The sequence below is a fragment of the Oncorhynchus masou genome, chromosome 11 (genome assembly GCF_036934945.1).
Source record: "Oncorhynchus masou masou isolate Uvic2021 chromosome 11, UVic_Omas_1.1, whole genome shotgun sequence".
Classification (NCBI taxonomy): Eukaryota; Metazoa; Chordata; class Actinopteri; order Salmoniformes; family Salmonidae; genus Oncorhynchus; species Oncorhynchus masou.
In genome coordinates, this window is record NC_088222.1 from 2,572,571 (window position 1) to 2,596,508 (window position 23,938).

General features: G+C 42.9%; 1 protein-coding gene across 3 annotated transcripts in view; it reads right to left on the reverse strand.

The window, feature by feature from the left end:
* The window catches only part of LOC135548031 (ephrin type-A receptor 5), a 115,870-nt gene that overhangs the window by 78,552 nt on the left and 13,380 nt on the right, over nt 1–23,938 (reverse strand). For all 3 annotated transcript variants that reach the window (XM_064977226.1, XM_064977225.1, XM_064977227.1), the window contains exons 3-4: nt 3,322–3,446; nt 1,851–2,010 (exon numbers count right to left, since the gene is read on the reverse strand). In XM_064977226.1, the coding sequence (XP_064833298.1) occupies nt 1,851–2,010; nt 3,322–3,446 (285 nt within the window). The remainder of the gene's footprint in view (nt 1–1,850; nt 2,011–3,321; nt 3,447–23,938) is intronic.

Here is a 23,938-nt window from a genome sequence, read left to right on the forward strand (position 1 = left end):
ATATAGGTACTATACTAAACAGTCTATATAGGTCCTATACTAAACAATCTATAGGTACAATACTAAACAGTCTATATAGGTCCTATACTAAACAGTCTATATAGGTCCTATACTAAACAATCTATAGGTACAATACTAAACAGTCTATATAGGTCCTATACTAAACAGTCTATAGGTACAATACTAAACAGTCTATATAGGTCCTATACTAAACAGTCTATAGGTACAATACTAAACAGTCTATAGGTGCTATACTAAACAGTCTATATAGGTCCTATACTAAACAGTCTATATAAGTCCTATACTAAACGGTCTATAAAGAACCTATACTAAACAGTCTATAGGTCCTATACTAAACAGTCTATAGGTCCTATGCTAAACAGTCTATATAGGTCCTATACTAAACAGTCTATATATAACCTATACTAAACAGTCTATATAGGTCCTATACTAAACAGTATATAAAGGACCTATACTAAACAGTCTATAGGTCCTATACTAAACAGTCTATATAGGTCCAATACTAAACAGTATATAGGTACAATACTAAATAGTCTATATAGGTCCTATACTAAACAGTCTATATAGGTCCAATACTAAACAGTCTATATAGGTCCAATACTAAACAGTCTATATAGGTACAATACTAAACAGTCTATATAGGTCCTATACTAAACAGTCTATATATAACCTATACTAAACAGTCTATAGGTCCTATACTAAACAGTCTATATAGGTCCAATACTAAACAGTCTATAGGTACAATACTAAATAGTCTATATAGGTCCTATACTAAACAGTCTATATAGGTCCAATAATAAACAGTCTATAGGTACAATACTAAACAGTCTATATAGGTCCTATACCAAACAATCTATATAGGTCCTATACTAAACAGTCTATAGGTCCTATGCTAAACAGTCTATATAGGTCCTATACTAAACAGTCTATATAAGTCCTATACTAAACGGTCAATATAAAGAACCTATACTAAACAGTCTATAGGTCCTATACTAAACAGTCTATAGGTCCTATGCTAAACAGTCTATATAGGTCCTATACTAAACAGTCTATATATAACCTATACTAAACAGTCTATATAGGTCCTATACTAAACACTATAAAGGACCTATACTAAACAGTCTAAAGGACCTATACTAAACAGTCTATATAGGTCCAATACTAAACAGTCTATAGGTACAATACTAAATAGTCTATATAGGTCCTATACTAAACAGTCTATATAGGTCCAATACTAAACAGTCTATAGGTACAATACTAAACAGTCTATATAGGTACAATACTAAACAGTCTATATAGGTCCTATACTAAACAGACCTATATGCCTGGTGTAATCATGCAATATATTTTCCGGGGAGGCTTTACACAGACCAAGGCTTTACGCACAACAAGGCTTTACGCAGAACAAGGCTTTACACAGAACACGGCTTTACACAGAACAAGGCTTTACACAGAACAAGGCTTTACACAGAACACGGCTTTACCCAGACCAAGGCTTTACACAGAACAAGGCTTTACGCAGAACAATGCTTTACACAGAACAATGCTTTACACAGAACAAGGCTTTACACAGAACACGGCTTTACACAGAACAAGGCTTTACACAGAACAAGGCTTTACGCAGAACAAGGCTTTACGCAGAACAAGGCTTTACACAGAACAAGGCTTTACACAGAACAAGGCTTTACACAGAACAAGGCTTTACGCAGAACAAGGCTTTACACAGAACAAGGCTTTACGCAGAACAAGGCTTTACACAGAACAAGGCTTTACACAGAACAAGGCTTTACACAGCATGTGTGTATTATCTATATAAATGCATGACTTACAGTAAGGGCTGGTCTCAAACTCGAAGCGTCGGCTGAATCCTCCGTACCCGGCCGATGTTCTGGCTCTGATCTGGAATATGTAGACTGATGATGGCTTCAGCCCGTCAGCTACGATTTCTGTTTCCTTGCACTTGATGATGGTGTAGCTGGTTTCCTGGTCCTAGGAGAGAGCCCAGAGAGAAAGCCACATTGATGAATGTGTGTGTGTGTGCTCACCACTAGGCTACCTGCTACCTTTGTGAGGTTGTAGTATGTAGGTAGGTAACTGCAGGTAATTGTAGGTAGTTTTGTGAGGTTGTAGTATGTAGGTAGGTAGCTGCAGGTAATTGTAGATAGTTTTGTGAGGTTGTAGTATGTAGGTAGCTGCAGGTAATTGTAGGTAGTTTTGTGAGGTTGTAGTATGTAGGTAGGTTGCTGCAGGTAATTGTAGGTAGTTTTGTGAGGTTGTAGTATGTAGGTAGGTTGCTGCAGGTAATTGTAGGTAGTTTTGTGAGGTTGTAGTAGGTAGGTAGCTGCAGGTAATTGTAGGTAGTTTTGTGAGGTTGTAGTATGTAGGTAGGTAGCTGCAGGTAATTGTAGGTAGTTTTGTGAGGTTGTAGTATGTAGGTAGGTAGCTGCAGGTAATTGTAGGTAGTTTTGTGAGGTTGTAGTATGTAGGTAGGTTGCTGCAGGTAATTGTAGGTAGTTTTGTGAGGTTGTAGTATGTAGGTAGGTTGCTGCAGGTAATTGTAGGTAGTTTTGTGAGGTTGTAGTATGTAGGTAGCTGCAGGTAATTGTAGGTAGTTTTGTGAGGTTGTAGTATGTAGGTAGGTTGCTGCAGGTAATTGTAGGTAGTTTTGTGAGGTTGTAGTATGTAGGTAGCTGCAGGTAATTGTAGGTAGTTTTGTGAGGTTGTAGTATGTAGGTAGGTTGCTGCAGGTAATTGTAGGTAGTTTTGTGAGGTTGTAGTATGTAGGTAGGTAGCTGCAGGTAATTGTAGGTAGTTTTGTGAGGTTGTAGTATGTAGGTAGGTAGCTGCAGGTAATTGTAGGTAGTTTTGTGAGGTTGTAGTATGTAGGTAGGTAGCTGCAGGTAATTGTGGTAGTTTTGTGAGGTTGTAGTATGTAGGTAGCTGCAGGTAATTGTAGGTAGTTTTGTGAGGTTGTAGTAGGTAGGTAGCTGCAGGTAATTCTAAGTAGTTTTGTGAGGTTGTAGTATGTAGGTAGGTAGCTGCAGGTAATTCTAAGTAGTTTTGTGAGGTTGTAGTATGTAGGTAGGTAGCTGCAGGTAATTCTAGGTAGTTTTGTGAGGTTGTAGTATGTAGGTAGGTAGCTGCAGGTAATTGTGGTAGTTTTGTGAGGTTGTAGTATGTAGGTAGCTGCAGGTAATTGTAGGTAGTTTTGTGAGGTTGTAGTAGGTAGGTAGCTGCAGGTAATTCCAGGAAGTTGTGGGTAGTTCCTGATTGGTTGAGGTTGTGTGTTTGAGGTTGAACCTTCTCAAAGTATTTGATCTCGTACTCCAGGATTATCCCATTGGGTCTGTCTGGCTCCTGCCACGACACAGAGATACTGTTCTTCCCACAATTCCCTTTCCGCACCACACTCACAGGAGACGGGGCTAAAACAGAGGAACAAAGAGAAATAGAACCAATCAATCAAATGTATTTCTAAACACACACACACACACACACACACACACACACACACACACACACACACACACACACACACACACACACACACACACACACACACACACACACACACACACACTATTCTCACTGAACACTAAACCGGTAGACAATACAGGTCGCAAACACAGACACAATGGTATTGTCACATTCTGACTATCGTTCGTGTGTGTTTTCCTTGTTTTAGTGTTGGTCAGGGTGTGATCTGAGTGGGCATTCTATGTTGTGTGTCTGGTTTGTCTATTTCTATGTTAGGCCTGATATGGTTCTCAATCAGAGGCAGGTGTTAGTCATTGTCTCTGATTGGGAACCATATTTAGGTAGCCTGTTTTGTGGGTGAGTGTTCCTGTCTTTGTGTTTGTGGCACCAGATTGGACCGTTTCGGTTTTGTCACGTTTCTTGTTTTTGTAGATTGTTGTATTTTCATCTTTATTAAAGATGTACAAAAGTAACCACGCTGCATTTTGGTCCGCCTCTCTTTCCCAGAAGAAAACCGTTACAGGTATGGATGTCACACATTGTGGTAATGTACACAGAGATAAGGCAATGGCTAAGAAGCCTTCACTAATGACAAACTACTATCCTATATTATTAGATTAGATTTCCTCTCCATAATGTATACACGGTATATCATTAGTAGAAGCTTAGAACCAGAGGTGTGGACTCACAATACATGATGACTTGAGACTTGACTTGATAGAAAATAAAATAACTTCAGACTTAACTTGGACTTGGAGCCTCGAAACTCGGGACTCGACTAGACACTGATGATTTGAAATTATCTGGCCAGGTTTCGTAATGTTTTGTCACTCATTTTGTGGCACAGTCTACGTGGATTGCTTTTCCACGCAGCCAGAGACAGTTGCCGCAGTTAAGATTACAATTTGTAAAAAGAAACTTTAAAAAACATGCAGATTTGAAAGTGAAATGCATACTCAGCCCTCTGATTGGACCAGCAAACTGTCAATCAACACAGGTCGAGTGAGGTAACACAGTGGTTATCAAAGTGAATACGGTTGTGGGGCATCGCAAGTATGAAACTGAATGGGAAAAATACATATTTTTCATACAAAGTTTCACTGGCTACACACAGTGCCTTCGGAAAGTATTCAGACCCCTTCACCTTTTTTAACACATTTTGTTACGTTATTATAAAATGGATTTAAAAAAATGAGCATTCCACACACAATACACCATAATGACAAAGCGAAAACAGGTCATTAGAAATGTTTGCATATTTATGAAATATAAAAAACAGAAATACCCTTTGCTATGAGACTAGAAATTGAGCTCAGGAACATCCTGCTTCCATTGATCATCCTTGAGATGTTTCTACATCTTGATTTGGCCAATAAATTCAATTGTTTGGACATGATTTGGAAAGACACACACCTGTCTATATAAGGTCCCACAGTTGACTGTGCATGTCAGAGCAAAACCAAAACATTTCTGCAGCATTGAAGGTCCCCAAGAACACAGCGGCTTCCATCAATCTAAAATGTAAGAGGTTTGAAACCATTGAGACTCTTCCTAGAGATGGTCGCCAGGCCAAACTGAGCAATCGGGGGAGAAGGGCATTGGTCAGGGAGGTGACCAAGAACCCAACAGAGCTCTAGAGTTCCTCTGTGGAGATGAGAGAACCTTCCAGAAGGACAACTATCTCTGCAGCACTCCACCAATCAGGCCTTATGGTAGAGTGGCCAGACATAAGCCACTCTTCAGTAAACGGCACATGACAGCCGGACTGTGGATCATCGCCGGAGGTTCTGGACTGCAGCTCGTTGCTAGAGGCCCCGGACTGGGGGCCGTCGTTGGAGGTTCCAGACTGTGGAGACTGTGAAATGTCACCGGAAGCTCTGGACTGGGAACTATGGCCGGAAGCTCTGGACTGGGAACTATGGCCGGAAGCTCTGGACTGGGAACTATGGCCGGAAGCTCTGGACTGGGAACTATGGCCGGAAGCTCTGGACTGGGAACTATGGCCGGAAGCTCTGGACTGGGGACTATGGCCGGAAGCTCTGGACTGGGAACTATGGCCGGAAGCTCTGGACTGGGAACTATGGCCGGAAGCTCTGGACTGGGAACTATGGCCGGAAGCTCTGGACTGGGGACTATGGCCGGAAGCTCTGGACTGGGAACTATGGCCGGAAGCTCTGGACTGGGAACTGTCGTCTGAAATTCAGGACTGTGGAGGAGCACTGAGAGATGCGTGGGACCGGTACAGGTGATGACACGCACCTCAGCACGCCTGCTCTGCAGCGCTCTCAATGCCAGCACCTCTCTCCGGAATCTTCTCACTTGACTTCCTGACTGGCTCCATTTATTGGGGTTGTTTCTGCTTGCTCCTTCATCTCCTCGTATCATCGGCGTTCCTCTTTCGCTGCCTCTATCTCCTCCTTAGGACGGTGTAACTCCCCGGCCTGCGTCCAGGGTCCTGCTCCCAAGTACACTCTTCCTGAACACGCTGCTTGGTCCATTTTTGGTGGATCTTCTGTCACAATCGTCGTATGAGTGAGACCAAGGCGCAGCGTGGTATGGTTACATGAATGCTTAAAAACAACAAAACCAACGAACGAAACGTGAAGTTATACAAACATCCGGTAGGCTAACATTTATATTAGTATCCACATAAAATCTTTTTTTTTTTTTTTTAAATGGGGGCTTTGACACAGCGCCCCCTGTTAGTCATCTAATACAAATCGTTGACAGCTATAGGATCGGGTGCAGTGCAAATGTCAAAATGTAGTGAAAGAGGATCGCCATAACAAATATGCATCTCCAGAAAAATGTGGTGATCAAGAAATGTAACTGTTTACATTGATAACCAGCAATGTGACAGAGCAAGAATTTGATATGAAATTGCTTGAAAAATGATCATTTATTTATGAAGCTTGCATTTGGAATTTGTTTTAAAAATGAATTTTTACATAATCAAAATAATGAAAAGAGTTTTCTGGTATCCGCAATAAATACACAGTCATTACATGTAGAGATACTTTTTTTACTCGATCTGACACAACTAGATCTGACACAACTAGATCTGACACAACTAGATCTGACACAACTCGATTTGACACAGCTCTTAGAATGATTTGGACTGACTCCAGACTCGACATGTTCTACTTGGGACTCGACTTGTGACTTGGACCTTGTGACTTGCTTTTGACTCGAATAATAGTAGCTTGGTCCCACCTCTGCTCAGCATTACTTTAATATTGTGTTGAAAACCTTTGGAATGCATCCCAAAAGGCACATTATTCACTATGTAGTGTATACTAGTGCTCTGGTCTAAAGTAGTGCACTGTATAGGGAATAGGGTTCTATAGGGTTCTGGTCTAAAGTAGTGCACTATATAGGGAATAGGGTTCCATAGGGCTCTGGTCTAAAGTAGTGCACTATATAGGGAATAGGGTTCCATAGGGCTCTAGGGTCATAGGGCTCTAAAGTAGTGCACTATATAGGGAATAGGGTGTCATTTGGGAATCATTCTTCATCGGTGTGAGGAGAACATCAAAGTGAATTGAATACGTCAAACAATTTTTTAAACAAATTAATCAAAAGGCAATTTAAAGTCAATTCAAAATGATGAAACAAACATTCTCATCTTGTTTGTTCTACTCCTGATTTAAATGACTTGAGATTATAGTATTTCAACTTCTTCTCATGTTCATGTCCTTACTGATACCAGGGGTATCAGCACCACATTCTTACCAGGGGTAACAGCACCACATTCTTACCAGGGGTATCAGCACCACATTCTTACCAGGGGTATCAGCACCACATTCTTACCAGGGGTATCAGCACCACCTTCTTACCAGGGGTATCAGCACCACATTCTTACCAGGGGTATCAGCACCACCTTCTTACCAGGGGTATCAGCACCACATTCTTACCAGGGGTATCAGCACCACATTCTTACCAGGGGTATCAGCACCACATTCTTACCAGGGGTATCAGCACCACATTCTTACCAGGGGAATCAGCACCACATTATTACTAGAGATAATATCATTACTAGAGATAACATTACCACATCATTACTGGAGATAATATCATTACTAGAGATAATATCATTACTAGAGATAATATCCACATCATTACTAGAGATAATATCATTACTAGAGATAATATCATTACTAGAGATAATATCACCACATCATTACTGGAGATAATATCACCACATCATTATTAGAGATAATATCATTACTAGAGATAATATCACCACATCATTACTAGAGATAATATCATTACTAGAGATAACATTACCACATCATTACTGGAGATAATATCATTACTAGAGATAATATCACCACATCATTACTAGAGATATCATCGCCACATTCTTACTAGAGATAATATCATTACTAGAGATAATATCACCACATCATTAATAGAGAGAATATCGTTACTTGAGATAATATCATTACTAGAGATAATATCACCACATCATTACTAGATATAATATCACCACATCATTATTAGAGATAATATCATTACTAGAGATAATATCACCACATCATTACTAGAGATAATCATTCTAGAGATAATATCATTGCTAGAGATAATATCACCACATCATTACTAGAGATAATATCATTACTAGAGATAATATCATTACTAGAGATAATATCATTACTAGAGATGATATCACCACATCATTAATAGAGAGAATATCATTACTAGAGATAATATCATTACTAGAGATAATATCACCACATCATTACTAGAGATAACATCACCACATCATTACTAGAGATAATATCATTACGAGAGATAATATCACCACATCATTACTAGAGATAATATCATTACTAGAGATAATATCATTACTAGAGATAATATCATTACTACAGATAATATCACCACATCATTACTAGAGATAATAAAAGAGTGATTATGATTTATATTGATATGTTCACAGACAATTTATCAGTAAATAACACATGAAATATCGCCTATATACTGCAGTGCCCTGTCCCCTATGGGCCCTATACCCTCTACGGTGCCTATATACTGCAGTGCCCTGTCCCCTATGGGCCCTATACCCTCTACAGTGCCTATATACTGCAGTACGCTGTCCCCTATGGGCCCTATACCCTCTACGGTGCCTATATACTGCAGTGCCCTGTCCCCTATGGGCCCTATACCCTCTACGGTGCCTATATACTGCAGTGCCCTGTCCCCTATGGGCCCTATACCCTCTACAGTGCCTATATACTGCAGTACCCTGTCCCCTATGGGCCCTATACCCTCTACGGTGCCTATATACTGCAGTGCCCTGTCCCCTATGGGCCCTATACCCTCTACGGTGCCTATATACTGCAGTGCCCTGTCCCCTATGGGCCCTATACCCTCTCAGTGCCTATATACTGCAGTGCCCTGTCCCCTATGGGCCCTATACCCTCTACAGTGCCTACATATACTGCAGTGCCCTGTCCCCTATGGGCCCTATACCCTCTACAGTGCCTATATACTGCAGTGCCCTGTCCCCTATGGGCCCTATACCCTCTACAGTGCCTATATACTGCAGTGCCCTGTCCCCTATGCCCTATACCCTCTACAGTGCCTATATACTGCAGTGGCCCTATACCCTCTACAGTGCCTATATACTGCAGTGCCCTGTCCCCTATGGGCCCTATACCCTCTACAGTGCCTATATACTGCAGTGCCCTGTCCCCTATGGGCCCTATACCCTCTACAGTGCCTATATACTGCAGTGCCCTGTCCCCTATGGGCCCTATACCCTCTACAGTGCCTATATACTGCAGTGCCCTGTCCCCTATGGGCCCTATACCCTATATACTGCAGTGCCCTGTCCCCAGTGCCTATATACTGCAGTGCCCTGTCCCCTATGGGCCCTATACCCTCTACAGTGCCTATATACTGCAGTGCCCTGTCCCCTATGGGCCCTATACCCTCTACAGTGCCTATATACTGCAGTGCCCTGTCCCCTATGGGCCCTATACCCTCTACAGTGCCTATATACTGCAGTGCCCTGTCCCCTATGGGCCCTATACCCTCTACAGTGCCTATATACTGCAGTACCCTGTCCCCTATGGGCCCTATACCCTCTACAGTGCCTATATACTGCAGTGCCCTGTCCCCTATGGGCCCTGGTTAAAAGTTTTTTTCGTCAAGACATCCTTAAATGACTTAGTGACAGGCTAGTTCAGAACAATTTCTGCTTTGCAAATTTCTAATTTTCATATATTTAAAATTGTATTTTCTTGAGGACAATCTACAATTCAAATATTTTTTACTCTGGTTTCATTCTCTATTTTGACACTGCAAAAGATTTTCACACAAATAAAAAAGACAGAGACAGTATCTTCTCGATCCATTACACATTTCAGAGCAGACATCCATCTAGAGGAAATGAGAGCTCTGTGCTCCTCAGTGGGAGTGTCCAAGTGGAACGGTGAGATAAAGAGCTTTTAAGTAATACTGAAACGATCCCTGAGGTACCAACTTGATAGCTTTGCTGCAACTATACAGCGTTTACATTTCAATAGGTTCACCTAAAACAAAGGAGAAAATAAATCTGTTTATTTTTTTCTTTCTTCCATCCAGAGAAACTGTATCCCCTCTTTCTGTCCAGACTAAACTATAATCACTCCTATCTTAAAAGCCTGAAACAGTATCCTTAGCTCTCCAATCTCGAGGCATGGGGGGAAATGGGAGGGAGGGCATGAGAAAATGGGGAAAGAGAGAGAGAGAGAGAGAGAGAGAGAGAGAGAGAGAGACAGAGAGACAGAGAGACAGAGAGAGAGAGAGAGAGAGAGAGAGAGAGAGAGACAGAAATGGAGATACAGACAGAGAAAGGGAGATAGAGACAGAGGGCAACCAGTGAAGAACAAACACCATTGTAAATACAACCCATATTTATGCTTATTTACTTTATCTTGTGTCCTTTAACCATTTGTACATTGTTAAAACACTGTATATATATACTATGACATTTGTAATGTCTTTATTGTTTTGCAACTTCTGTATGTGTAATGTTTACTGTTAATATTTATTGTTTATTTCACTTTATATATTCACTTCATGTATTATCTACCTCACTTGCTTTGGCAATGTTAACACATGTTTCCCATGCCAATAAAGCCCTTGAATTGACAGAGAGAGAGGGAGATGCAGACAGAGAGAGAGAGAGATGCAGACAGAGGGAGGGAGATGCAGACAGAGGGAGGGAGATGCAGACAGAGAGAGGGAGATGCAGACAGAGAGAGAGATGCAGACAGAGAGAGGGAGATGCAGACAGAGAGAGGGAGATGCAGACAGAGGGAGGGAGATGCAGACAGAGGGAGGGAGATGCAGACAGAGGGAGGGAGATGCAGACAGAGGGAGGGAGATGCAGACAGAGGGAGGGAGATGCAGACAGAGGGAGGGAGATGCAGACAGAGGGAGGGAGATGCAGACAGAGGGAGGGAGATGCAGACAGAGGGAGGGAGATGCAGACAGAGGGAGGGAGATGCAGACAGAGGGAGGGAGATGCAGACAGAGGGAGGGAGATGCAGACAGAGAGAGGGAGATGCAGACAGAGGGAGGGAGATGCAGACAGAGGGAGGGAGATGCAGAGGGGGAGATGCAGACAGAGGGAGGGAGATGCAGACAGATGCAGACAGAGGGGGAGATGCAGACAGAGGGAGGGAGATGCAGACAGAGGGAGGGAGATGCAGACAGAGGGAGGGAGATGCAGACAGAGGGAGGGAGATGCAGACAGAGGGAGGGAGATGCAGACAGAGGGAGGGAGATGCAGACAGAGGGAGGGAGATGCAGACAGAGGGAGGGAGATGCAGACAGAGGGAGGGAGATGCAGACAGAGGGAGGGAGATGCAGACAGAGGGGGGAGATGCAGAGATGCAGACAGAGGGGGAGATGCAGACAGAGGGGGGGAGATGCAGACAGGGGAGATGCAGACAGGGGGAGATGCAGACAGAGGGGAGATGCAGGGGGAGATGCAGACAGAGGGGGGAGATGCAGACAGAGGGGAGATGCAGACAGAGGGGGGAGATGCAGACAGAGGGGGAGATGCAGGGGGAGATGCAGACAGAGGGGGGAGATGCAGACAGAGGGGGAGATGCAGACAGAGGGGGAGATGCAGACAGAGGGGGAGATGCAGACAGAGGGGGAGATGCAGACAGGGGGGGAGATGCAGACAGAGGGGGGAGATGGACAGAGGGGGGAGATGCAGACAGACAGAGGGGGAGATGCAGACAGAGGGGGGAGATGCAGACAGAGGGAGGGAGATGCAGACAGACAGGGGGAGATGCAGACAGAGGGAGAGATGGGGGGAGATGCAGACAGAGGGGGGGAGATGCAGACAGAGGGAGGGAGATGCAGACAGAGGGGGGAGATGCAGAGGGGGGAGATGCAGACAGAGGGGGAGATGCAGACAGAGGGGGGGAGATGCAGACAGAGGGGGAGATGCAGACAGAGGGGGAGATGCAGACAGAGGGGGGAGATGCAGACAGAGGGGGGGAGGGAGATGCAGACAGAGGGGGAGGGAGATGCAGACAGAGGGAGGGAGATGCAGACAGAGGGGGGGAGATGCAGACAGAGGGGGGGAGATGCAGACAGAGGGAGAGGTAACATCTGTCATCATGAAGTGCTTTGTAGGTCAAGGCCTATATCACCTCCACTCCACCCTTGACCCACTACAAATAATATACAGATCCACGATTGCAAAGTTGCAATGCACATCACCCTATCCCACCTGGACAAGAGGACTACCTATGTAAAAATGCAGTTCATTGACTACAGCTCAGCCTTCAACAACATAGTGACCTCCAAGATTGTCACTAAGCTCGGGGCCCTGGGTCTGAACCCCCCCCCCCCCTGTGCAACTGTGTCCTGTACTTCCTGACGTGTCGACCCCAAGTGGTGAAGGTAGGCAACAATACCTGCGCAACTCTGATCCTCAGGGCTCCCCATAAGGATGTGTGCTCAGTCCCCTCCTGTACTCCCTGTTCACCCATGACTGCGTGGCCATGTATGACTCCAACTCAATCATCAAGTTTGCTGATGACACAACAGTAGTAGGCCTGACTACCAACAGTGACAAGACGGCCCACAGGGAGGTGGTTAGAGCCCTGGCAGAGTGGTACCAGGATAATTACCTCTCCCTCAATATTAACCAAATTCAGGAGCTGATGGTGGACTACAGGAGACAGAAGAGGGAGCAGACCCCCATCCACATCAGCAGGGCCAAAAGCTTCAAGTTCCTCAGCGTGCTGCATCCACCATGCTTCACCGTAGGGATGGCTTCCGTCTGGCCACTCGCTCCACCATGCTTCACCGTAGGGATGGCTTCCGTCTGGCCACTCGCTCCACCATGCTTCACCGTAGGGATGGCTTCCGTCTGGCCACTCGCTCCACCATGCTTCACCGTAGGGATGGCTTCCGTCTGGCCACTCGCTCCACCATGCTTCACCGTAGGGATGGCTTCCGTCTGGCCACATGCTTCACCGTAGGGATGGCTTCCGTCTGGCCACTCGCTTCCGTCTGGCCACTCGCTTCCGTCTGGACACTCGCTCCACCATGCTTCACCGTAGGGATGGCTTCCGTCTGGCCACATGCTTCACCGTAGGGATGGCTTCCGTCTGGCCATGCTTCACCGTAGGGATGGCTTCCGTCTGGCCACTCGCTTCCGTCTGGCCACTCGCTTCCATCTGGACACTCGCTCCACCATGCTTCACCGTAGGGATGGCTTCCGTCTGGCCACTCGCTTCCGTCTGGCCACTCGCTCCACCATGCTTCACCGTAGGGATGGCTTCCGTCTGGACACTCTACCAGAAAGGGCAGATTGATGGAGTGTTTCAGAGATGGTTGTCCTTCTGGAAGGTTCTAACATCTCCACAGAGGAACTCTGGAGCTCTGTCAGTGACCATCTGGTTCTTGGTCACCTCCTTGACAAAGGCCCTTCTCCCCCGATTGCTCAGTTTGACAGGTCGGACAGCACTAGGAAGAGTCCTGGTGGTTCTTCCATTTAATAATGATGGAAGCCACTGTGTTCTTGGGAACCTTCAATACTGCAGACATGTTTTGGTACCCTTCCCCAGATCTGTGCTTCGACACAATCCTGTCTCGGAGCTATTCAGACAATTCCTTTGACCTCATGGCTTGGTTTTAGCCCTGACATGCATTGTCAACTGTTGTGTGCCTTTCCAAATTATGTACAATCAACTGAATGTACCAATTATCAAGTTGTAGAAACATCTCAATGATAAGCAATAGAAACAGGATGCACTTAAGCACAATTTTACTCTTATAGCAAAGGGTCTGAATACTTATGTAAAAAAAGGTATTTATGGGGTACTGTGTATAGATTGATGAGAAAAAGTATTTTTAAAACATGTATTTATTCCATTTTAGAATAAGGCTGTAACGTAACAAAATGTGGAACAAGTCAAGGGATCTGAATACTTTCCGAATGTACTGTACATAAAACTCAGATTATAAAACTCTTTGACATCTTCAGTTCCTGGTTCCTGGCTGGATCACTTTATTCTACGTTCATTAGCAGACGGAACACCTTGGTGCCATGGCGACCGTGGCAACAGGAAGGAACTATGTCATAGAGAGTGTGATCACACACTGGTTCATTACACCTTGCCTCTGATAGGGATGTGTTGTGAGTTGGCAAGTCATATCCTCTGAAAGGGTACAGGGATGTGTTGGCATGGCACCCACGTTCTTCAGATTAGGATGTGTTGACACGGTGTAAGGGGAAAGGGTTCTGAACTGTGCATTGGAAGCAAGAGAGAGAGCAAGAGAGAGAGCAAGAGAGAGAGCAATTGAGAGAGCAAGAGAGAGAGCAAGAGAGAGAGCAAGAGAGAGAGCGAGATGCCAAGCAGTGTAGCCCTCATCAGTGAGTTTCATAAAAATAAAAATAGCGTAACATTAAAAAAAGTAAAAAATTTTAGATACAGAAATACATTATTTACATACAGTTAAAGTCGGAAGTTAACATACACTTAGGTTGGAGTCATTAAAACTTGTTTTTCAACCACTCCACAAATTTCTTGTTAACACACTATAGTTTTGGCAAGTCGGTTAGAACATCTACTATGTGCATGACATGAGTTATTTTTCCAACAATTGTTTACTGACAGATTATTTCACCTATAATTCACTGTATCACAATTCCAGTGGGTCAGAAGTTTACATACACTAAGTTGACCGTAACGTTAAACAGCTTTGAAAATTACAGAAATTGATGTCATGGCTTTAGAAGATTCTGATAGGCTAATTGACATCATTTGAGTCAATTGGAGGTGTACCTGTCGATGTATTTCAAGGCCTACCTTCAAACTCGGTGCCTCTTTGCTTGACATCATGGGAAAATCAAAAGATATCAGCCAAGACTTCAGAAAGAAAATTGTATACCTCCACAAGTCTGGTTCATCCTTGAGAGCAATTTCCAAACACCTGAAAGTACCACGTTCATCTGTACAAACAATAGTACACAAGTATAAACACCATGGGACCACGCAGCCTTCATACTGCTCAGGAAGGAGACGCGTTCTGTCTCCTAGAGATGAACATACTTTGGTGTGAAAGTGCAAATCAATCCCAGAACAGCAAAGGACCTTATGAAAATGCTGGAGGAAACAGGTACAAAAGTATCTATATCAACATAACCTAAAAGGCCACTCAGAAAGGAGGGAGCCACTGCTGCAAAACTGACATAAAAAAAGACAGACTACGGTTTGCAACTGCAAATGGGGACAAAGATCGTATTTTTTGGAGAAATATCCTCTGGTCTGATGAAACAAAAATAGAACTGTTTGGCAAAAATGACCATCGTTATGTTTGGAGGAAAAAGGGGGAGGCTTGCAACCCGAAGAACACCATCCCAACCGTGAAGCACGGGGGTGGCAGCATCATGTTGTGGGGGTGCTATGCTGCAGGAAGGATTGGTGCACTTCACAAAATAGATGGCATCATGAGAAAGGAACATGATGTGGATATATTGAAGCAATATCTCAAGACATCAGTCAGGAAGTTAAAGCTTGGTTGCAAATGGGTCTTACAAATGGACAATGACCCCAAACATACTTCCAAAGTTGTGGCGAAATGGCTTAAGGACAACAAAGTCAAGGTATTGGAGTGGCCATCACAAAACCCTGCCCTCAATCCTATAGAAAATGTGTGAGTAGAACTGAAAAAGCGTGTGCGAGCAAGGAGGTCTACAAAACGGACTCAGTTACACCAGCTCTGTCAGAAGGAATGGGATAAAATTCACCCAACTTATTGTGGAAAGCTAGTGGAAGGGTAGCCGAAACATGTGACCAAAGTTTAGCAATTTAAAGGCAACGCTATCAAATACTAATTGAGTGTATGTAAACTTCTGACCCACTCGGAATGTGATGAAAGAAATACAAGCTGAGATAAATCATTATCTCTACTATTATTCTGACATTTCACATTCTTAAAATAAAGTGGTGATCCTAACTGACCTAAGACAGGACATTTTTACTAGGATTAAATGTCAGGATTTGTGAAAACTAAGTTTAAATGTATTTGGCTAAGGTGTATGTAAACTTCTGACTTCAACTGTATACTAAATATATTCACGTCACCAAATTATTGATTAAAACACATTGTTTTGCAAAGAAGGTCTACAGTAGCCTCAAGAGCACCATGCTGTAGCCGAATAACATCTAGCTTCTGTCCTCCTCTGGGTACATTGACTAGAGAACCTAGAGGCTTGTGGTTCTCACCCCTTTCCATAGACCTAAACAGTAATTATGAAAACTTCCGGAGGACGTCCTATCAGAGCTCTTGCAGCACAAACTGACATGTTGTCCACCCAATCAAAGGACCAGAAAATGAATCTAGTACAGAAAGCATATGCTACAGCTCGCTAGCACTGCAGAGCATAACATGGTGAATCTAGTACTGAAAGCATATGCTACAGCTAGCTAGCACTGCAGAGCATAACATGGTGAATCTAGTACTGAAAGCATATGCTACAGCTAGCTAGCACTGCAGAGCATAACATGGTGAATCTAGTACTGAAAGCATATGCTACAGCTAGCTAGCACTGCAGAGCATAACATGGTGAATCTAGTACAGAAAGCATATGCTACAGCTAGCTAGCACTGCAGAGCATAACATGTGGTGAGTTGTTAACTCAAAGAGAGAGAAAGACAACAGTTGAACAATTTTGAACAAATTTCTTTAAAAAATTAATGAGAAGCAAGAAAGAGAGAGAGAGAGAGAGATATTTAGTTGTATTTCTTCCCCACTTACTTAGCTAGCGAATGCAGCTAGCTAGTTTAGTCTACTCAAACACTTGGCTCAAAAAGAGAGAGATGCTATATTAGCTAACTGGCTATGTCTATCCAACACTGGAACTCTTCCAAGACAAGGTTTGGTTTTATTAACTTGTTGCCCCCTTGGCCCTCTGGTGTGACTGCTAAACTGCTTTCTCACTGTAGCTATGTTGACTATAACGTTAATATGTTGACAACAATGTAGAATGTGTGAAGCGGTTAGGGGTTATGATATGAAGGTTTGGTTTCAAAAGGTTATATTGCCTGGTTACAGACAGCTGATGTGCCCACAAGATAAGGGAAAGGTGAGAGGAGAACATTTATAGATACAAGTATCAAAAGGGATCATGCTGTGTATGTGGAACACAACGTGGCTGCTATGAAAGTGAACTGTGATCGGGGGTGTATTCATTCCATCGATTCTGTTGAAAAGAAAAACGTCTTAAAATGGAAGCAAACGGAACGAAACGGAGATAAACATACCTGAATGTGTCCAATAGAAACTCTCATTTACAACTGTTGGACTAATGATTACACCCTATATCAGCTAGATGCAGGCAAGAGTGTGCAAGGAAGTATAGAATGTCAATGTGTATCACCTCGATTACTAAAAATAATCTCGAACTGTGCACCTATGTTGTAAACTTTCATTCATAGGCTAGGTTGTAGCAACCTCATGATGGGTACAGAGGAAATTAGAGTATCATGTAGTAGCCTAAACCTATCAATGTTACATTTAACTGGGTGAATGGAATAAGAATGGCAGTCATCACAATATGCTTTAATAGAAATAAGGTCATGCTCATAAAGAAAACGACACTGACCGCCACTGATGCCCAGGCATGATTTGCTGTATCAGGCCAGCTAGGTGTAATAAGCTCATACAATAACATCATGATTTGCTGTATCAGGCCAGCTAGGTGTAATAAGCTCATACAATAACATCATGATTTGCTGTATCAGGCCAGCTAGGTGTAATAAGCTCATACAATAACATCATGATTTGCTGTATCAGGCCAGCTAGGTGTAATAAGCTCATACAATAACATCATGATTTGCTGTATCAGGCCAGCTCGGTCACCTGTGTAATGAGCTCATACAATAACATCATGATTTGCTGTATCAGGCCAGCTAGGTGTAATAAGCTCATACAATAACATCATGATTTGCTGTATCAGGCCAGCTAGGTGTAATAAGCTCATACAATAACATCATGATTTGCTGTATCAGGCCAGCTAGGTGTAATAAGCTCATACAATAACATCATGATTTGCTGTATCAGGCCAGCTAGGTGTAATAAGCTCATACAATAACATCATGATTTGCTGTATCAGGCCAGCTAGGTGTAATAAGCTCATAAAATAACATCATGATTTGCTGTATCAGGCCAGCTAGGTGTAATAAGCTCATACAATAACATCATGATTTGTTTTACTAGTTCCTTCAGGGTTTCATCTGTAGATTTGTCAAGTATGTGGTAGGCCTGGGTCGTTATATCCAATTCATTTGAATGTATGTTTAAACGCAATGTTCCAAGTGCCTGTATTGCAATAATCATCACACACACCATTGTTTATATATATATAGAAACATGCATATTTGTCTACTTATATATATTTTTTTATAAAGCTAAACATAAACTATATACTTATATGATGACTACTATACATATATATACATTTTTTATATATATATATATATATGCTCCTTCTGTGCTGCACCTTCCCACTCTCACAGACACCTGTCGTGTGCTGCACCTTCCCACTCTCACAGACACCTGTCGTGTGCTGCACCTTCCCACTCTCACAGACACCTGTCGTGTGCTGCACCTTCCCACTCTCACAGACACTTGTCGTGTGCTGCACCTTCCCACTCTCACAGACACCTGTCGTGTGCTGCACCTTCCCACTCTCACAGACACCTGTCGTGTGCTGCACCTTCCCACTCTCACAGACACTTGTCGTGTGCTGCACCTTCCCACTCTCACAGACACCTGTCGTGTGCTGCACCTTCCCACTCTCACAGACACCTGTCGTGTGCTGCACCTTCCCACTCTCACAGACACCTGTCGTGTGCTGCACCTTCCCACTCTCACAGACACCTGTCGTGTGCTGCACCTTCCCACTCTCACAGACACTTGTCGTGTGCTGCACCTTCCCACTCTCACAGACACCTGTCGTGTGCTGCACCTTCCCACTCTCACAGACACCTGTCGTGTGCTGCACCTTCCCACTCTCACAGACACCTGTCGTGTGCTGCACCTTCCCACTCTCACAGACACCTGTCGTGTGCTGCACCTTCCCACTCTCACAGACACCTGTCGTGTGCTGCACCTTCCCACTCTCACAGACACCTGTCGTGTGCTGCAGCATTTTAGCCACAGACTATTACAGTGCCTTCAGGAAGCATTCACACCCTTGACTTTTGCCACATTTTGTTGTGTTACAGATTGGATTACAATTGATTTAGTTGTACTCTTTTATTTTATTTGTACATCTTGATTAGATAAGTATTCAACCACCTGAGTCAATAGATGTTAGCATCACCTTTGGCAGTGAATACAGCTGTGAGTCTTTCTGGGTACGTATCTAAGAGTCATTACAGCTGCGAGTCTTTCTGGGTACGTATCTAAGAGTCAATACAGCTGCGAGTCTTTCTGGGTAAGTCTCTATGAGTCATTACAGCTGTGAGTCTTTCTGGGTAAGTCTCTATGAGTCATTACAGCTGTGAGTCTTTCTGGGTACGTATCTAAGAGTCATTACAGCTGTGAGTCTTTCTGGGTAAGTCTCTAAGAGTCATTACAGCTATGAGTCTTTCTGGGTACATATCTAAGAGTCATTACAGCTGTGAGTCTTTCTGGGTAAGTCTCTAAGAGCTTTGCACACCTGGATTATACAATATTTGCCCATTATTCTTAAAACAATGTGTCAAGCTTTATCAAGTTGTTTGTTAATCATTGCCAGACAGCCATGGTCCAGCTTGGCTGTAGATTTTCAAGCCAATTAAAGTCAAAACTGTAACTAGGCCACTCAGGAACATTTAATGTCGTCTTGGTAAGCAACTCCAGTGTAGAATTGACCTTGTGTTTTATGTTATTGTCCTGCTGAACGGTGAATTTATCTCCCAGTGACTGTTGGAAAGCAGACTTAACCTGGTTTTCCTATAGGATTCTGCCTGTGTTTAGCTCTATTCCATTTCTTTTTATCCTATAAAACTCCCCAGTCCTTGCCGATGACAAGCATACCCACAACATGATGTAGTCGCCACCATGATTGAAAATATGAAGAGTGGTACTCAGTGATGTGATGTGTTGTGTTGGATTTGTCCCAAATATATCACTTTGTATTCAGGACTTAAAGTTAATGTCTTTGCCACATTTTTGCAGTTTTACTTTTGTGTCTTATTGCAAACAGGATGTTTTGGAATATTCTACTCTGTACAGGCTTCCTTTATTTCAATCTGTAATCTATGTAAATATTGTGGAGTAACTCAAATGTTGTTGATCCATCCTCAGTTTTCTCTTATCACAGCCATTAAACTCTGAAACTATTTTAAAGTCACCATTGTCCTCATGATGAAATCCCTGAGCAGTTTCCTTCCTCTCCGGCAACTGAGTTAGGAAGGATGCCTGTATCTTTGTAGTGACTGGGTGTATTGATACAACATCCAAAGTGTAATTAATAACTTCAACATGATCAAGTGGATATTCAATGTCTGCTTTTTTTTGTACCCATCTACCAATAGGTGCCCTTCTTTGTGAGGCATTGGAAAACCTCCCTGGTTGTTGTGTTTGAAATTCACTGCTCGATTGAGATAATTGTATTTGTGGAGTAGTCATTTAAAAATCATATTAAACACTATTATTGCACACAAATTGAGTCCATGCAACTTATTATGTGACTTGTTAAGTACATTTGTCATAACAAAGAGGTTGAATACTTATTGACTCAAAACATTTCAGCTATTCATTTTCCACTAATTTGTAAACATTTTCTAAAAACATAATTCCACTTTGACATTATTGCGTAGTGTGAGTAGGCCAGTGACACAACATCTCAATGTAATCCATTTTAAATTCAGGCTGTAACTCAACCACATGTGGAAGTTGTCAAGGGGTGTGAATATATTCTGAAGGCTGTAAATAAAACATGTGACGAGTCGTTTCCTACTAACACGTACTTTGCAGATCACTTCTGTATTGAGGAAGAATGTGCTGACTATCTGGAGATGAATGTACTGGCTATGACTGGTCCACCTAGCTATCTGGAGATGAATGTACTGACTATGACTGGTCCACCTAGCTATCTGGAGATGAATGTACTGACTATGACTTGTCCACCTAGCTATCTGGAGATGAATGTACTGACTATGACTGGTCCACCTAGCTATCTGGAGATGAATGTACTGACTATGACTGGTCCACCTAGCTATCTGGAGATGAATGTACTGACTATGACTGGTCTACCTAGCTATCTGAAGATGAATGTACTGACTATGACTGGTCCACCTAGCTATCTGGAGATGAATGTACTGACTATGACTTGTCCACCTAGCTATCTGGAGATGAATGTACTGACTATGACTGTGATATGTGGTGTCTCACCTAGCTATCTGAAGATATCTGGAGATGAGATGAATGTACTGACTATGACTGTGATATGCAAACTCTGTTAGCTAGCTAACGTTAGCGTTTACTTTAAATATAGATGTAGCCAAGTTAGCTAGCTAGCTATGTTTCTAACATTTCTTTATTTCTGTACTTAAATGCAGAGGTCTAGACCAATGGACAAATTTGTCAAGGATACACTGAATGAGTGGAACCTGGCCACTTTGATTCCAAAGTGAGAGGGTAAATAATAATTTTTTGAGAGAGGGGGAACAGAGTTTTGGGGGGAAACCCCCCCACAGATTTTCATTGACCCTGTATAAAACAGCATCTACGTTTTCCACATCGATAACCAACCGCCTTAATGAAAACTTCACAGACTTCACTTCACCAGAGCCTCTTAGAACCCTGCAGACACTTTGGGACTAGATACATAGTCTTAATTTTAACATACTTGCTATATCAGTCATTCGCACTGATATTATGTTAGTGACCAACCTGACACACACACATCACAGGCTTGGCACTTACGGGTAAAGTGCCTTGCTCAAGGGCACAACAGCAGTAGGTAGTATATGGAGATGTTGTAGCTGATAACCCTTTGACAGATGGATCACTCCCTGTTACGGGCTGCATTTCTAACCTCGAAGATACTATTAATTTGGCTCTTTCCTCACTCCTTTGCCTTTGTTCAGCCATTTGACCTGTCTTACCGACCTTTCCCTCTTCAACGTATGTCATTTAGAAATGTGGGTGAAACTATCCCTTAAAATCTCCTCCCTTGCGGTTAAGCGCATTGGACCAGTAACCTGAAAGGTCGCTGGTTCGAATTGCAAAGCCAGTAAGGTGTAAAAATCTGTCTCCTCAGGCACCGAAAGATGTGGACGTCGATTTAAGGCAGCCCCCCTGCACCTCTGATTCAGAGGAGTTGGCTTAAATGAGGAAGACACATTTCAGTTGTGTAACGGACTAGGCATCCTCTTTCTCTTTTGCAGCGGAGGAGATAGATCAGGAAACGCTCTTGCTTTTAGACGACTCGACTATAGCCCGAAGTTAACGAAGAGCATAAAAGACTTAATACTCAGTGAGGATTCTGCAAACATCACCTTTTTTCTACATGAAACACACACATACATCTGCGAACAAATCAAGTTGGAGCAGTAGCTGGGTCCTGCCTGGTAAAATATATGTTGAAGGATTTGTGCCTTTTGAATACGGACAACATCTGGCCGGCAAACCAAGTTACATGAAGGAGACCGTGATCCAGAGGGCTCAGTGGACCAGACAGAATGGGGCCAAGACAGTCGAGTAGCCAGAGAGTATCCACGGCTGCTGGATACTCCAGGCATGGTGGGTAATTATTTTAACAGAAACATTAGACTTGAATTTGATTCTGTTTGCTGTGATTAAGTAGCCTGGCTTATGCGATCCACGTGACTCACAGCGTAGGTAGAGATGGGGCCGCACTGATCTCAAAAGGACGCTGTTAATGCCATATTTGCTCATAAATTGTGCAACAGGGTTTGATTCATTCTCTTAAATGTTTTTTTTGACTCTCTGGTGTTGAGTCCTCTTATTGGTTGGATTGGAAAATTCAACCATTGTAAAAGAAGGGGCGGGGCTCAGGGGCTGTGTGTGGCTGGGAACAGCCAACCAGTAAAAACCCAGCCCCCTTCATTATCAACGCATTGTGCCGACAACATCAAAGAGAGAATCCAGTGTTAAGTGTTAGCCAGACTACATATGACTACTACAGACCCCATATGACTTCAAATTGTGTTATGTTGTAGCCAGACAAAAAGGTTGTTTTTTTACTGCAGTTAGAGTCCCACAAGGATTAGAAACAGCCTTGGGTGTAGATACAGTGGGAACATGTAGGTCTGAGCAAGTGTGATGTCATTAATGTTTGTGGAAATTGTATGTCTGCAAATGGTAAGTTGTCTACTGTTTACGTCAATGTATTAAATTGTTGTTATAAATTGTTACATAAACAACAAAAAGTTTAATAAAATAAACAAAAGTAATTGTCTGCTTTACTTCAGTGCTTTACTATAGTGTTGTTTTTCGGTAAGGGATAGTGTTATGTTGATATATATATACTCTAACAGTGGGGTATAGTGGTGTGTGTGTGTGTGTGTGTGTATATACAGTACTCGTCAAAAATGTGGACGCACATCAGAACTATGAAATAACACATGAGTAATCATGTAGTAACCAAAAAGGTGTTAAACAAATCAAAATATATTTTATATTTGAGATTCTTCAAAGTAGTCACCCTTTGCCTTGATGACAGCTTTGTACACTGTTGACATTCTCTCAACCAGCTTCATGAGGTAGTCACCTGGGATGTGTTTCAATTAACAGGTGTGCCTTGGTAAAAGTTCATTTCTTTCCTTATTAATATGTTTGAGCCAAACAGTTGTGTTGTGGGGTGGTATATAGAAGACAGCCCCATTTGGTAAAGACCAAGTCCATATTATGGCAAGAACAGCTCAAATAAACAAAAATAAATGACAGTCCATCATTACAT